Source organism: Eutrigla gurnardus, assembly GCF_963514095.1.
Source record: "Eutrigla gurnardus genome assembly, chromosome: 6".
Taxonomy (NCBI): domain Eukaryota; kingdom Metazoa; phylum Chordata; class Actinopteri; order Perciformes; family Triglidae; genus Eutrigla; species Eutrigla gurnardus.
Window position 1 is genome coordinate 9,311,377 of NC_139920.1, and position 14,300 is coordinate 9,325,676.

At 41.1% G+C, this 14,300-nt stretch overlaps 1 protein-coding gene across 1 annotated transcript in view; it reads right to left on the bottom strand.

The window, feature by feature from the left end:
* Positions 1–14,300, bottom strand: part of LOC311014498 (uncharacterized protein) — a 68,097-nt gene that overhangs the window by 45,707 nt on the left and 8,090 nt on the right. Inside the window, exon 3 of the mRNA XM_084011131.1 lies at positions 10,774–10,821. Within this exon, the coding sequence (XP_083867257.1) occupies positions 10,774–10,821 (48 nt within the window). The remainder of the gene's footprint in view (positions 1–10,773; positions 10,822–14,300) is intronic.

Here is a 14,300-nt window from a genome sequence, read left to right on the forward strand (position 1 = left end):
AACTACAACAAAACCATTTGTTCAAACCCAAACAGCACTTGCTATATGACAAATGATGCTTTAGTCTTATGAATAATTCTCAAATTCCAAGCAATCAAGTTTTAAAGATATCGTAAATCCTGTTTAAATGGCCTCATTCATTACACCGTGGATATGGCGGGGGTACTAATAAAGTGTTACGTCTGAAATTGTCACTGACTCCATGCGTCGCGAGGAGATGTTCGGCGCTGAGCTGATGTATGGCGCGACTGACTGTATGGTGATGGAAATGTCGCTGTGGCCTCGTTAGCATTCTGCTGTAACCCTCAGGCAGGGGTGTCAGATTCTCTCAAAATTTACAGCTCGGTTTGGAAACGAAAGATTCTGTGCATAATGGCTGTGAGCAGTCTTATAATGAAAATACTCATCCACACGAGCACGGTCTGCTCTGCTACGAGGGAGATGCTGATTAATGAACAACTGCATGTTTGGAAGCAGCAAAAACACCAAGCTGGAATAGTTGTCATTAAAGGCAGTTTTGTTAGTTTTCTGTCTTAACTATTCACTTTTATTTGCAAAGAAAACTGCTCTATGGATGCATGTCCAACATAATATAGGGTTTGGGCCTACTGCCTCAGCATCAACCCCAGGTAGTCATCAAGAGGTTTTATGGGCAGTCTTTTTAATGCCAACAAATCATTTTAATGAGGCCACCAACATACTGTCTCATATTGTCTTCTTATAAGCAGAAAACAAAACAAAATTACATGTTTGATGGAAAGAGGGTTAAAAAATAAAAAATAATATTATAATACCAACAATAAAAAAATTATATCTAATTAAACTGATGATAAATCCAAGTATGTTATCCCGTTAAACCCTACTGACCGGCCAGTTGGTCAGTCAATATAACTCCAGTGTCGCAAACTAATGCACCAAACATAACATGTAAGAACCCATAAGACCAAATAAAACATTTTGATTAAAAGACAAAAAATCAAACAAGACCACCTTGCAATAGGATCACACCAGCTACAACGGCATGTCAGGCCAGGGGCGTGAAGTAGCCTACTTTCTATGGCCCTACTTCCTGGCCTTGCTTGGACCACCTCCATCATCAAACTCACCTTCATTGTGATCTCACCTACACACCTGTAAAGTTTCCTGACTGCATGGTTACGACACTATCAGTCTAGATAGACGTATAAACACCACTGTATAAACCACTGCTGTGGTAGTTCCTGCTACTGTAGGACCATGTTTTACCCCAACGACACACACACACACACACACACACACACACACACACACACACACACACACACACACACACACACACACACACACACACACACACACACACACACACACACACACACACACACACACACACACACACACACTCAAACACAGGCTAATAAGGTGAAAACAACACCAGCCCGTGCTGGCGTGGCTGGTAAGAATGTATCCCGTTCCTCTGAGAGCTCCATTGTTGTCCATGAATCACTGCAAACACAATGAGCCACACTTGGGCCCCGTAATGAAAGAAGCACAAGTTTCCAGAGTGTAAGGTGATATTTCAGAATATGTTATTTTTCACACATGATCAGAGAAGACAAACCCCCAAAGTATCTGAATTTTAGCTGGAACTTGTGAATATTTTCTATTTTTAAATTTAAATCCTATGATGAACTGATTATTAAAATAAAAATGTTTGTCTTTCTTTGGTGATGAAGTTTAAGCACATATATGAAAAGTAAATTTTCACAACTAAAAAACTACAGTGTATTCTCATTTTAGGGTGTGTGGTTTTAACTGGCCTACTGTAGAGAGCTTCATGTGTTGACCTATATTTATGGTTCTCTATACAACTGCATTGCCTATTTCCTCAAATGTTTTCTGAAACACATTATAGTGAACGTTTGCTGCGGCCGGTGGGCGGAGCTTGGTTTCCAACATGTCAGCCGGGTCACAAACTTTCTCATTCTACAACTAAACAGTTCACGTCTTTGAAAACATTTGAGCTGAGAAACAGTAACAGTAGGGGTGTAACGGTACATGTATTTGTATTGAACCGTTTCGGTACGGGGTGATCGGTTCGGAACGGAGGCGTACCGAACGAGTTTCCATTCGGACATATTAAGTAGAGGACCGCATTTGTGGAGCATGCTGCAGCCGCACATGCGCAGTTGCGCACACCGCGACAAAATAAACAGCAGTAGTAGCGGACGTCAGGGCTAATGCCGCTAGCGTTGGCAACACGCCAGAGTTGGAGGACCCTCCCGCGACATTAAGGTCTCCCGTTTGGGAACACTTCGGCAAAGCGGTTTGCCGACATTGTTCATGTGAGGTCGGGTATGTTTCTGGCAACACGTCAAACCTGTTGACGCATTTGAAACGGCACCACCCCCACGTGAACATCGCTACAACGAGGAGAAAGACGAGCGTAACGTTAGTGCAAACACAGCTCCCCACCGCATTTAAACAGCCTCTCCCTGCCCTGTTCAATATTGCACCATCAGATGGAGAAAAGATTTGTTTTTAAAAAAACAGTCTGAGCCTTATTCATGTTATTTAATCTGAGCAACAACTTGAAACTATTTAGTGTTGCAACTGTTCAATTTTGCACATCAGATGGAGAAAATATATTTTTTAAAGAAACAGTCTGTTATTTTTATTTATTTTTATTTTTTAAATAAATATTTTAAATACTTGTATTTATATTTTTGAGCAGCATTCTAGCTCCAGTGCATGTTCCTACTGTTAAAAGCACAAAAGTAATAAACAACTAGCACATTTATATTTTGCACTTTGTTTTCTTACTGTACCGAAAATGAACCGAACCGTGACCTCAAAACCGAGGTACGTACCGAACCGAGATTTTTGTGTACCGTTACACCCCTAAGTAACAGAATATCGATTCCTATTTGATCAGCGCTGCCTAGTTTGATCTGAATTCACAAGCTGATTGGCAGCTGCGTTACAGTCTCTGATTGGTTGTTTTCCTTCAGGCACAGTACAATCTTACAAAATGCAATTAGGAGTTTAACCGGAGACTAAATTCTTTCACACATTATCTGTCTCGTGTTTGAACACATATTAGAAAATGTATAATGTAAAAGTTATTTTTTAAAGTTAGGTTCAAAGCAGCTTTAAGATGTTGGATATAAATGTAAAAATTAAATATCACTATGCCAGACAAGACTGGAGAATGACTCTGGCCTCAGCATCTAAATGACTGCTCCTCTGTGCGGTGCTCTCCGTCCTTTAGACGTCTGTTTCCTTGAGCACTCGGCTAAGAAGGGTAGAAAATATGAGTTACAACTACGCTACTTAACCACAATGAATTAAGGCCTCACATATGAAAATTTGATTCTGAAATTACTGTCATTATGGTGCATTATGTCTGAGCGTAATGATTGCTTTGACGCTGTTCGAGGACAAGGACAGACTCTGGGGGGAAAGTCTAGTCACAGAAAGGTTCTGTTAATGATATGTGAACGTCAAACCTTCATTTCAGCTGCCATCTTTTCCTGCCATTTCATAACCTGTCTCTTTTCAGCTACACACAGTAATGCATCTGCAGATGATTTCTCTTGCTCTGGACACAGAGTGAGCCATACCCACAGATAACTACTCGTAGCTCTCTTTGTGGGCTAATGTCTGCTTTGTACGACATGTGCTTCAGTGAAGAACAAATACGAGAGAACATGCTGTAAAGGCTTGACAGCAATACACAGTATTTTAATCTTTCATCAGTTATTGATGGATTTGAAGAATAGTGCACATTTTCAGTGCATCCTTCAGCAAGGTTAGGAAAAGTAAGATATGCTGTACTTATGCTGAGTTTTCATTGGCCACTGCTGTGTTTTTGTGGGTGCAAAGTTTGCACCAAACTCCCAGGGTGTTGAAAAGGAGATGAATTGCATACCGAGATCAGGGACCACACAGTAACTGCAATCACTTTCTTTTCTCAGCTGTATTATCAAACTCCCAAAATGGGGCCTGACTCAGCCTTCATTCTTCAGGATGTCTCCAAGGTTGCAAACAGTGTGGAGGCAAACTGGAGTTGTTATTAATTCTCCATCGGTTTCAGTTTGGATGCCTGAAAGCCAATTAAAGGAAACTTAATTGAATCAGCCCCGGGACCCTTCTGAACAGGAACTCAAATGAATTGTGCTTGGGGACGGATGGCAGGAAAGAGAGGGAGGGCATGAAGGTTAAATAAAAAGGGTGAAATTACCAATAGGTCCAAGGCTTTGGATGGGATGATGGCTGCAGACTGACCCTGCTGTCATATTAATTACATTTTGTTTGCAACTTTATCAAACCAAACCAGATGCTCTAGTGTGTTTTCTAGAGTGCACATTCTTTTTGGTAACATACCTAAACTTTTGTATGATCTTATTCACCTCACCTATCAAGCCCAATTTTTATATCGTATCACTCGCAGTTCCCTCGTATCTGTTATTTTATATATATATATATATATATTAGGGTTGCACGGTATACCGGTACTAGTTTGGTACCGGGGTACTGAGGCATTTAAAACGGTACCATATTGCATTTGGACGGGACCGGTACTTGCAGCGCCGCCGGCAGCGCTCGCAACAGCACGGCGAACTCGCCACGTGACGTCACCGCGTTGTAACTACAGCTGAGAGGACGAGGAGCGAGCCGCAGCTTGGGGAGATAAAAGGCAAGCCGGAGGAAACCGCTAGCAAGTTAGCGAGCAGCGTGGACGGTAGCAACAAACGGAGCAGGAGGAAAGCTTGGAGAGAGCGCGAGAGAGAGAGAGAGAGCGAGAGAGCGAGAGAGCGCGAGAGAGAGAGAGCGAGAGAGCGAAGCACGGAGAGGAGAATGGCTGCTGCAACCGTCACCACGCCGCAACTTGCGGACAAACCAGCGCCGCGAAGTGCGATATGGCCGTACTTTAGCTTAAAACAAATGCGCAAAGCGAGGCAGTTAACGCTGATGCACCACTGTGTAAACGGTGTTTAAAACAAGCATGGCTAACGGCGGAAACAACTCCGACTTATCCAAACACTTAAAGGACCAGCACCCAGACCTGCACACTGAGCTCAGGGAACAACAGGTCATTTAAACTCATGAAAAAAAGCCACATTCAGTGCTAAAAGCAAGCGCCACCGCCCTTCACTCTTAACAAAAGTAGCTCTGGAAGAAAAAAAATAGAGCTGGTTTATTTATATTATAATATTTTATATTATATTATTGTATTTATATTTTAACATTTTTAAAATTGTGTGCATTAGAAAAGCTTGTCTTTGTGGTATTTTATTTTATTTGCTGATTATTATGTTATTGTTCTAAGATTTTCTATTAAAATAAAGTCAGTAATGACATTTTTTGCGTTCACTTTTTATTTGAAAAAGTATCTAAAAGTACCGAAAAGTACCGAAATACATGTTGGTACCGGTACCGGTACCAAAATGTTGGTATCGTGACAACACTAATATATATATATATATATATATATATATATATATATATATATATATACTGAAATACTGTAAAAAAGGTAATTTAAAAAAAGAAGAAAGGAGGGATGAAAGAAAGAAACAGTTTGAAGAGATATTCAGAACAGACACCTTTCTGCTGTTGTGTCCATTATTGTGACACTGTGGTTCAATACGCACACACACACACACACACACACACACACACACACACACACACACACACACACACACACACACACACACACACACACACACACACACACACACACACACACACACACACACCACCTCAAGGCCATGTTCTATTGTCCTGTGAAAGCCATGAGGAGGAATTCCTTTCATGTGTCATCTCCTGTCACAGTACTGTCCTGACAGAGGCTTAGTGACATATGAGAGGCCTCGGCAGAATGTCCTGCTTTTAGTCAAATGAAGAGTCTGGCAGCTGCTGCATTCATCAAAATCAAAGGATAATCTGCTTTCCATATAAAATCAAGTGATGATTAACAAGAGGGGGATGGGAGTGTAAATGCTGGCACCTTTAAGGAGACACTTGAGAGACACGGGGCGGAGAAGGTTCAGAAACGGAGTTGCAGAATTGTGTCAGAATATTTGAAGTTACATGAACGTATTTTATAAACCAAGCTCTGGGGTTAGACTGTCGTTCCGTCTGGACTGATTTCTATATGATGACTTTAATTGCCCACTGACTTTTAAAACCACTTCATTCATCAAGACATAAACCACGGAATGGGCACTCAAGCTGTATTATTCCAACACTATACAATATCTGATGTCATAAATGCAATAGAATGTTTTAAAAAATGCTACATTTTTAATAAATCATCTTAATTCAGATTAAGAGTTATATTTTGGCAGACACTATTGTCCAAAGCAAGGGAAAAGTGAGGTACAATCCAAGCCGGAGGAGGTCAACTATCAATATGTTCATCTGTGAGATGAAGTAAGCATTTACCAAGCAGAGGCTCTCTAGAATCGTCTGTAGAGCTTCCCAGATGTCTGGAGCGCTGCAGGAATGACCCTGAAAACCTGGAAATGACTCAGCACTTTTTCACTTCCAGTTCACTTGTCTAACAGTCATTGGGTTTGATGAATGATGAGTTTTTGGTTAGATGCCTGATATAAGGCCTGTAGTTAACACAAGCTTCTTTCTATGCTTTTCTTTTTATGCTTTTCTTTTACCAAATTATTGGTGTTCATTTTTTAAGATTATCTTACTAAACAATAATTTTATTGTAACCCAAAATATGCTATACAGTCACAAAACACTGGGACAAAAAAAGTCTGATTTCACATATTCAAAGAGACATTTTTAAATGACTGATCCCAGGAAATGAAGGTCTGGAAATATGATGGAACATCTGGATTTCCCTAAAAGCAAACAAACAAAAAGACTATTGAAAACAAAAAGAAAGAGTAGTAATTAACAATTTAAAGCTGGCCTAAACATGGTTGAAATTCCCTGCATTTTTTTTTATTTGTTGTTTGACTGGTTACGTCCGAGGACATTCACATCTGTAATAAACAAATAATTTGCAAATGTAACCAAAGATTGTTCCGAGTGAGTGCTCTGCTTTTGATATACAGTGGATTCAAATCACAACCTTTGCCAAAGTTCTGCCCACATAGCATACAATGTAATTTCCTTTTGCTTCCATATATTGTTTTCTGCAGCCCAGTTCTGTTACAACAATATGGCTCCAAGAGTCATCAGGTCATCACCCCCTCATGGTACCAAGAATTACAATGTTTTATGAAGAGTGCATCATTAGACAGACACACAGTCTGTCCTCCTGACCCCAGCTCTGTGTCAGACGAGGGCTAATCAGGGCCAAGCAAGGAGCTGTGAATGTGCTTCCTCTGTCACAACTCCCAAACCAATGCATTCTCCACCAGACTCCAATCAAAGGGAGTGGAGGCCATTAGGCGGCTCTGGACCTCCTTTTTCGTTATAATTACACCCACCTGGATTGACCGAGAACCAGCTAGCCCTCTGCTATCTGCAGTAATTAGTCCAAAATGTGAGCTGTCAACATGCAAAAATAGTGCCAGTAGGCCCACGCTGGCCCCGCCACCCCCAGTGTGTTCAACAACACCACCTAGCCCCGGCCCCTGGAATGCATTCACTTCCTCCTCTCGGTTTTTTTTCCTTCGGCGACTCGTGTCAAATTCAGGTCCCTCAGAACCAAATCTTAATAATTAACTGGCAAATTTTAACATGATTGCTTGTGACACACCTACTCTGGTAATTATTGCTTTGAGGCCATGTGCTAATGAAATTAATGCATTCATTGCCCCAACAAATTAGCATAACTCATACAAATGGCCCACATTTGAGACCGCCCTGCAAAGGGAGAAAACAACATACAAGAAGAGCAGCATCAACAAGAAAAGAAAAAAAAGAAGCTATGAAATAAAATGGCTGGCACATGGAATTGGAGATTGTATGATGAGCACTGCTTTCTCAAATTCTTAATAGCTCAAGCCTCTTAATGTTAACCAAGGGTGATTGCCGTAATGCATTACAGAGTGAAAGCAGCACAAGACCAAATGATTATCACTATCATCATTGCAGTCATTGCTGATGTACATATACATTTCTCTGCGGACAAATATTAAATAGCTATGCCACTGCAGACATTAAAATGTTATTATACTGATGCATTAACTTACTGGAGCAGTGTTCATATCAATATACAATAGAGGCTTCCCAACAATCCTTCTCTAAATGGCACTACTGCCACTCGCAGCATTCACCCGTCCTACTACAACTTCCTGTTCATGGCTGTTTGGGCTCTCCGTAGGTTGTCTCTGCTCGCCATTAATAATAGATGGCGATGTCATCGGTACAATGGCCTAAGACAAGTGCAACGGTTAGTTGGAGATGCTGCAAAAGTGCAAGATATGTCCCCTTTTTGGTAAAAGAAGAGCAGCAACGGTTGTAACACCGAAAAAATGTGTTTGCCTGAAGCCAAATACTGTCAGGGAAACAGAGAAAAATGAAAATGGCTTCCATTTAAACAACACGGAGTTACATCATTACAGTCAGGTGAGAGTCTGTTGGTTTACATGACAGGTGATGGTAGTGAACCTCTCTGGAAATATCATGTGGATCTCATTTTACACAGCAAAGTATCGCTTCAAGTGAAATTTGGGTTTGGACCAATACATAATATTAAACATTATTTTATATAAAAATGATGTTATGTTTGTTTGTTATTTTGCACCTAAAGGAAGAAATGATGTCAGTTCTGTCATCTGTTTAGGGCAACGCCTGTGTGGGTGGGCACTAAAAGTTGTTTGTAACATCACTTCAGCTGCAGCGGCCACACAGGAAGTTCCCCAGCTGGCTGGAGCAGATGTTGTAAGCTGTTGCTTCATCTAACTGGTGAGAGTTACTGTGTGCTGTGATTTCCATCCCAGTGTCACATACAGAGTGCTGAGCTTTCATAACTACTGGGAGTTTGGACTGTATTTGCCCCCTGACAACTGGACCAATGAAAGGAGACAGCAGCAGCGAGTGAGACCGTCTCCTTCGTGGAATTACTCAGCAAGCGTTAAAATGAAAACGAGAACCGGTGCTGCAGCTTGAAGGCGAAGCGAACTAGTGTGCACCTTGGAAGCTAACTAGCGTAGCTAGGCGCACTAGTTGAATTCAAATTCAGAATCCTATCACATAGTGATATTAACTTGTCTTTGGTTAGGGGCTCACAGGAAGAAAAAAACATACACCCATGAAATTCCATAAAGAATAAATAAATGAGCAGGTTAACAAAGCTGTATTAATGGGTAGTGACTTCTATCATTTCAAATGGATATAGCATTGGGGATTAAAAAACTGGATTAACGAGCCGTAAAGCGGAAGCCAGCAAACTAACAAGCCCAGCTAACTAGGCTCCACTTTGTGAGTGTAATATACAGTTAACAGCACAATGAGTCCTCCCAAATACTGAATCCTGTAAAGGGACAGGCGTCTTAAATCACCAGTGGTTAGAAGCCAACGTTACGTGGGCTAATAGCAACGTTCATAGGGTATATGATTATAATGTTCTCCAGCCAGTAGCCCACCAGCAAAGTTAACAGCATGTCTCCTAGCAACCCTGGCTCTCAAATGTCAGTCAAACTACCATCCCGGGCCTTAAATGCCATTTCTATAAAAATCTCCAAAACTCTTCGGCCTCTTGAGACAAACGTGCTTGATAACCACAGTACCATGAAAGCTCATATTGACATACAAACATGGAGAATAATCCCAAATTCATAAAGGTCCTCATCACCCTGTTGGTAACGAACCCCAGCTGCACGTAATAGAAACTTCTTTGTTGACTTCTATAAAAGATCAAATCACACTCCGCACCAATTAGTCTTCAACCCCCCAAATGAAGACAAAATCCGAGATGAATAACTGTTTCATTAAACTTCCATCGGGGCGTGAATCTTTGTGTGCGCATGATTTCATGTTTAAAATATCTTAAAGTCCTGAAAGGTCGTTGTCAGAGTAACTGTGACATTTCCCTGCTGAGTGGATCCCTCCCATACATACACACGAGGACAGGCAGCGGAGATCCCATTTTCAACCCGCCGCTGTAGAGCAAACAATGAATAAAACACTCCGTAGCCAGCGTTTGATGCTTTGACCCACGGCACAAGCATGAATACATACAACACATCAACAGCATACTTCCTAATCTCAGATGGTTAGTAATGTGGCCACCTTATCCAGCAAGCAAACCCCATCTGTGATGACACATCAGCTCCACCGTGTCATACGAACGAACCCACAAACACAAGGCACAATGTGTTGACAAAAAGAAATTTGCATTAGGAATGTGCCACAGGAAAGCGTGATTAATTTCTGCTCATGAAATGAATACAGATTTGGTCATTACATGGCTTGGATCCTTCGCCAAATATTGTAATGTTTCCCTTCCCTTCTCCGCGGCGAGTGCTCTGCTGCAGTAATAAGGAATATAAGACAGCTTACAGCTCATAAGCAACACAACTGCTGGAAAATCAGCTAAATCACAGAGCAAAACAAAGACTTGATTGCTCATTAGTATTATGGATCTGCTCTGTTTGGATCTGTTTTGTGAGATGCAGCCACTGTTTAATGACTTAAACGCTGTTTGTTTAAATGCTTGCTACCTACATTTCACACAGTGAGATTAAAAGGATGAGACATCATCAGATCTCTCATTGAATTGTTATGATGCCCTCCCTGTCCACACACACACACACACACACACACACACACACACACACACACACACACACACACACACGTTAATACACTTACCTTGGCTTTGCAGATAACGCAGAGCAGCCTGTCTTCACTCCCACGTCCCTGTGAGGAAACAGTATTACAAAATTAATTTAATGACAGTGAACCATTATAATAACGGCTCTACAGCTGGACTTACTGTAGAATTACAAGCCTGAGTGACAAATCATTTGTTTGTGTTTGATCAATAAACTAATTATGACTGTTTGGAAATAGTGCTCGTCTTTACCCTAAAGGCATTAAAGATGCAAACACAATAAAGAAATAGGAAACACAACTAGGGATGGGACAATATATAGGATTTTATCATTATCACTATAAAAAACACTCACAATGTGGTGAATTTCCAGCAAGTGACTTGAACAAGTGAAAAATAGTCAAAATTTTTTTTAAAGTATACAATTGTACATTTTTAAAATGTATTTATCCTTGTTTACGCAGGGAGACCTTATGATTTATGATCATCTTATTTAAGATTATTTCATAGTTTTTCACTTAAAAGGATGTTCACACAAATAAATCTGTGATGCAATCAAAATATTTGTTTAATGTTTATATAATTGTTATTTGTTTTGTTGTGTTTTAGTGGCATATTTAGAGTTTTAAGTATATTTTAATGATTAGCTGGGTAATATCATGAATTGCAATTATTCTGTTATGTGTTTTCTGTTTTGTTAGTTTGTTTTGTCCAATGTTGCTGCGGGCCACTGTAGGTATATATTAATTAATGGACAGGCATATAACTACCGGTATATGTTGTTTTAATGCACACATTTAATGCACCACAGGGCAGGACTGCATATGAAACAAACAACGTGAGCCATAATCTTCAAGCTGGTGCTAACTATCTGAAGATGCTAATCATGAAGAAAAGCATTTGTACAAACACAAACTGCCAAATCCACTGATAATATGCATGGCATGTAGGAGCACACTTTGATAGATGTTAATGGCATATAATTATAGAACACTGCTATTAGGCAATGTGATTTTATAAAGAGGGCCATTGCCCCTGGCACTGTGGCCTGATTGCTGTGAGTGTCGGCTAATGAATATAAACCAAGTCTGTTTGCAGCAATGAGAATTATCAACTCATGAGAGACAGAGTGAGTGGGGGGGGGACTCACACCACTTGCAATTAAAGGGAAAAACAGGCATGCACACTTTAGAGGCAAGTGCATGGTGCCGACATAAACGCACACTTCTGAACATAAAATACTTATCCACACGCAATGCTTTATTTAGGAACACGGTTTCCTGAACCCCTCTTCTTGCTTCTTTGCCCCTTTTAACTACCACGCATTTTATTTCAGATGGATGGGGTTCAAAATTCTGAAGAGCAATTTTTTGTAGGACCCCTTTCCTATTAACTTCAATAGAGTAAAACCAGATGGATAAAAATTAATTCATTAGCCAGGATAGTAAGTGTAAACCATTACTTTGGAGAATCCTGCATCCTTTATTTCTCTGTATTTTCTCAAATCCTCATTGGGTTGGGCAGTGAGACACACCAGGCCACACTCAGCTGGTGTGGTACGAGCCATACAGTCCTCCCATGCCCTTGTACTTTGTGCTGCGAGGGGTTTCACCCCTCTAGGAATGCACTCCCTATAATGAGGGTCAGGGGTCAAAGTGCTGCCGCGCCTGGAGGCCGGGATCTCCTAGGCACACTCAGTCACTGACTCTGTCCCTATATTTAAATCCTGCCTCAGGACATGTTTTTCAAAGGGCATCTCCTAACTAGTTCCTGGTTACTAATTAGTTTTGCGCCATGCTATTTGTCTTTGGGAACCTGAAATGGGGAAGGAGAGGGAGGGGTGGGCACAAATGAGGCAGTCTAAAAAAAGATAGCGTATGGTTAGCCTCAGTGCAGATGATAATCATTCAGATAGTCCCGTGTTGCAAACATGCTGAAGTATGTATCAACAGTTCCGGGAATGAGTGCCAGCGCTGTTTGGTTGTCTTTGAAATCATCTCGCCGCTGTTTAGTGACAACATCTGTGTGATATTGTTTTGGGTGAAATTAAATAAGGACGTGGAATTTACCCTTTTCTTTTTTTCAAACTGCTTTTAAGGGTGGCAATGGTGCATGCTATCACTCCCAGCTGGCTCCCCCCCCCCCCTCTCTCTTCCTCTCTTGCAAGTGAAATCATTATTGGATTACATTTTCTGGCTTCATAAAATGCGGTTAAGAGGCACTTTAGACATATGTGCATGACCTGCTTTCCAGAGATGGCTATCAGAGCAAAAGTGACAGGTCAATTGCTGATTTCTGTTCTGTAAAAGGGAAAGGGGCTCCCTACCCTGAGCACTCTAAAAGGTCACACACATCCCCCCCCCCCCTCTCTCTCTGTCTCTCTCTCTGCTTCTCTCTCACACAAAAAAAAACCCAAAGTAGTCTTGTAGCATTAGCACACACACTCTCTGCAGAGATTGGTCTTCTGTGCGAGTGTGTCTGTATATAATTGTATAGTGGGAAGACACACACTTAATGGAAGTGGCTCTTCACTCTGACAGCTGCTGATGCAGATGAAAGGTCTGCTGTAGCATGTTGTCTACCACTTGTGGAGTATCCAAAGAGACCCAAAGCTCACAGGAGTGGACGGCACAGCAGCCACGCAGTGAAGAGCTTATGCACGTTTTATCTTCAATGAATATACAATGACTCGATGTGATTAGAACTCCTTCATGTATAATTATCAGTATAGTGACTTACAAAGGCAATATATTCTGATGCAGAACTGATCTGGATGTTCTTATTTAGCGTTGCACTCTGGGTATCTCATAAGGAAGCATAGTACGGCACCTCCATGAATCTGGGTGACTTTTGGGATACAGATTTAAAAGATATTAGTTATCATTATTGGTATAGCAGAATCCTAGATATCCTGACTTTAAGTGGCTGTGGATCAAGCTCCATTAACACTGGATGCTTAACTTCCCATAAGGCAACCTAATAGCGTCTCTTCATCAGATGCTCCCTGCTGGTTAAATGCCCACACGACTCTACGGCCCCGGTTTGTAACCTCAACGCCAAACCAAATAACGGATGACCTCATTATGGAAGTTTTCTCCCACAGTGACATCAGACTACTGTTGATACAACGGTTTTCACAGGCTGAGTAATCGCCCCCATGACTAGTACAAGCCTGACTTGTCAAATTGGTGGACTTCCCCATTAACTGGCCCACTATTAACAGCTAGACTTCACGCTTAAAGCTGCATCAGTAGGTTTTAGTATGTCGCAACACGGGAGCATTACTCTAAAATCACACATCTCTGACCGACTGTGCCTTTGTTAGGTTGGTATGGAAACTAAGGCTTGTTTATGCAGACGGAGATCAATATTAGCATTCACTAGGAATGATGTTTCTGGTAACATCCACTTTCCCTTTTTGGGCTCATTAGTCAGTCGTGTCCATAATTTAAACTTTACAGTGGGTTTATCTGAGCTTTTTTGTCGTCGTGGATCAAATAATTTGTGGGTTTAAAAGCCAAAATAACGGGCTAAAAGAAGCTAAAAAGCTCAGTAGAGCTGAGGG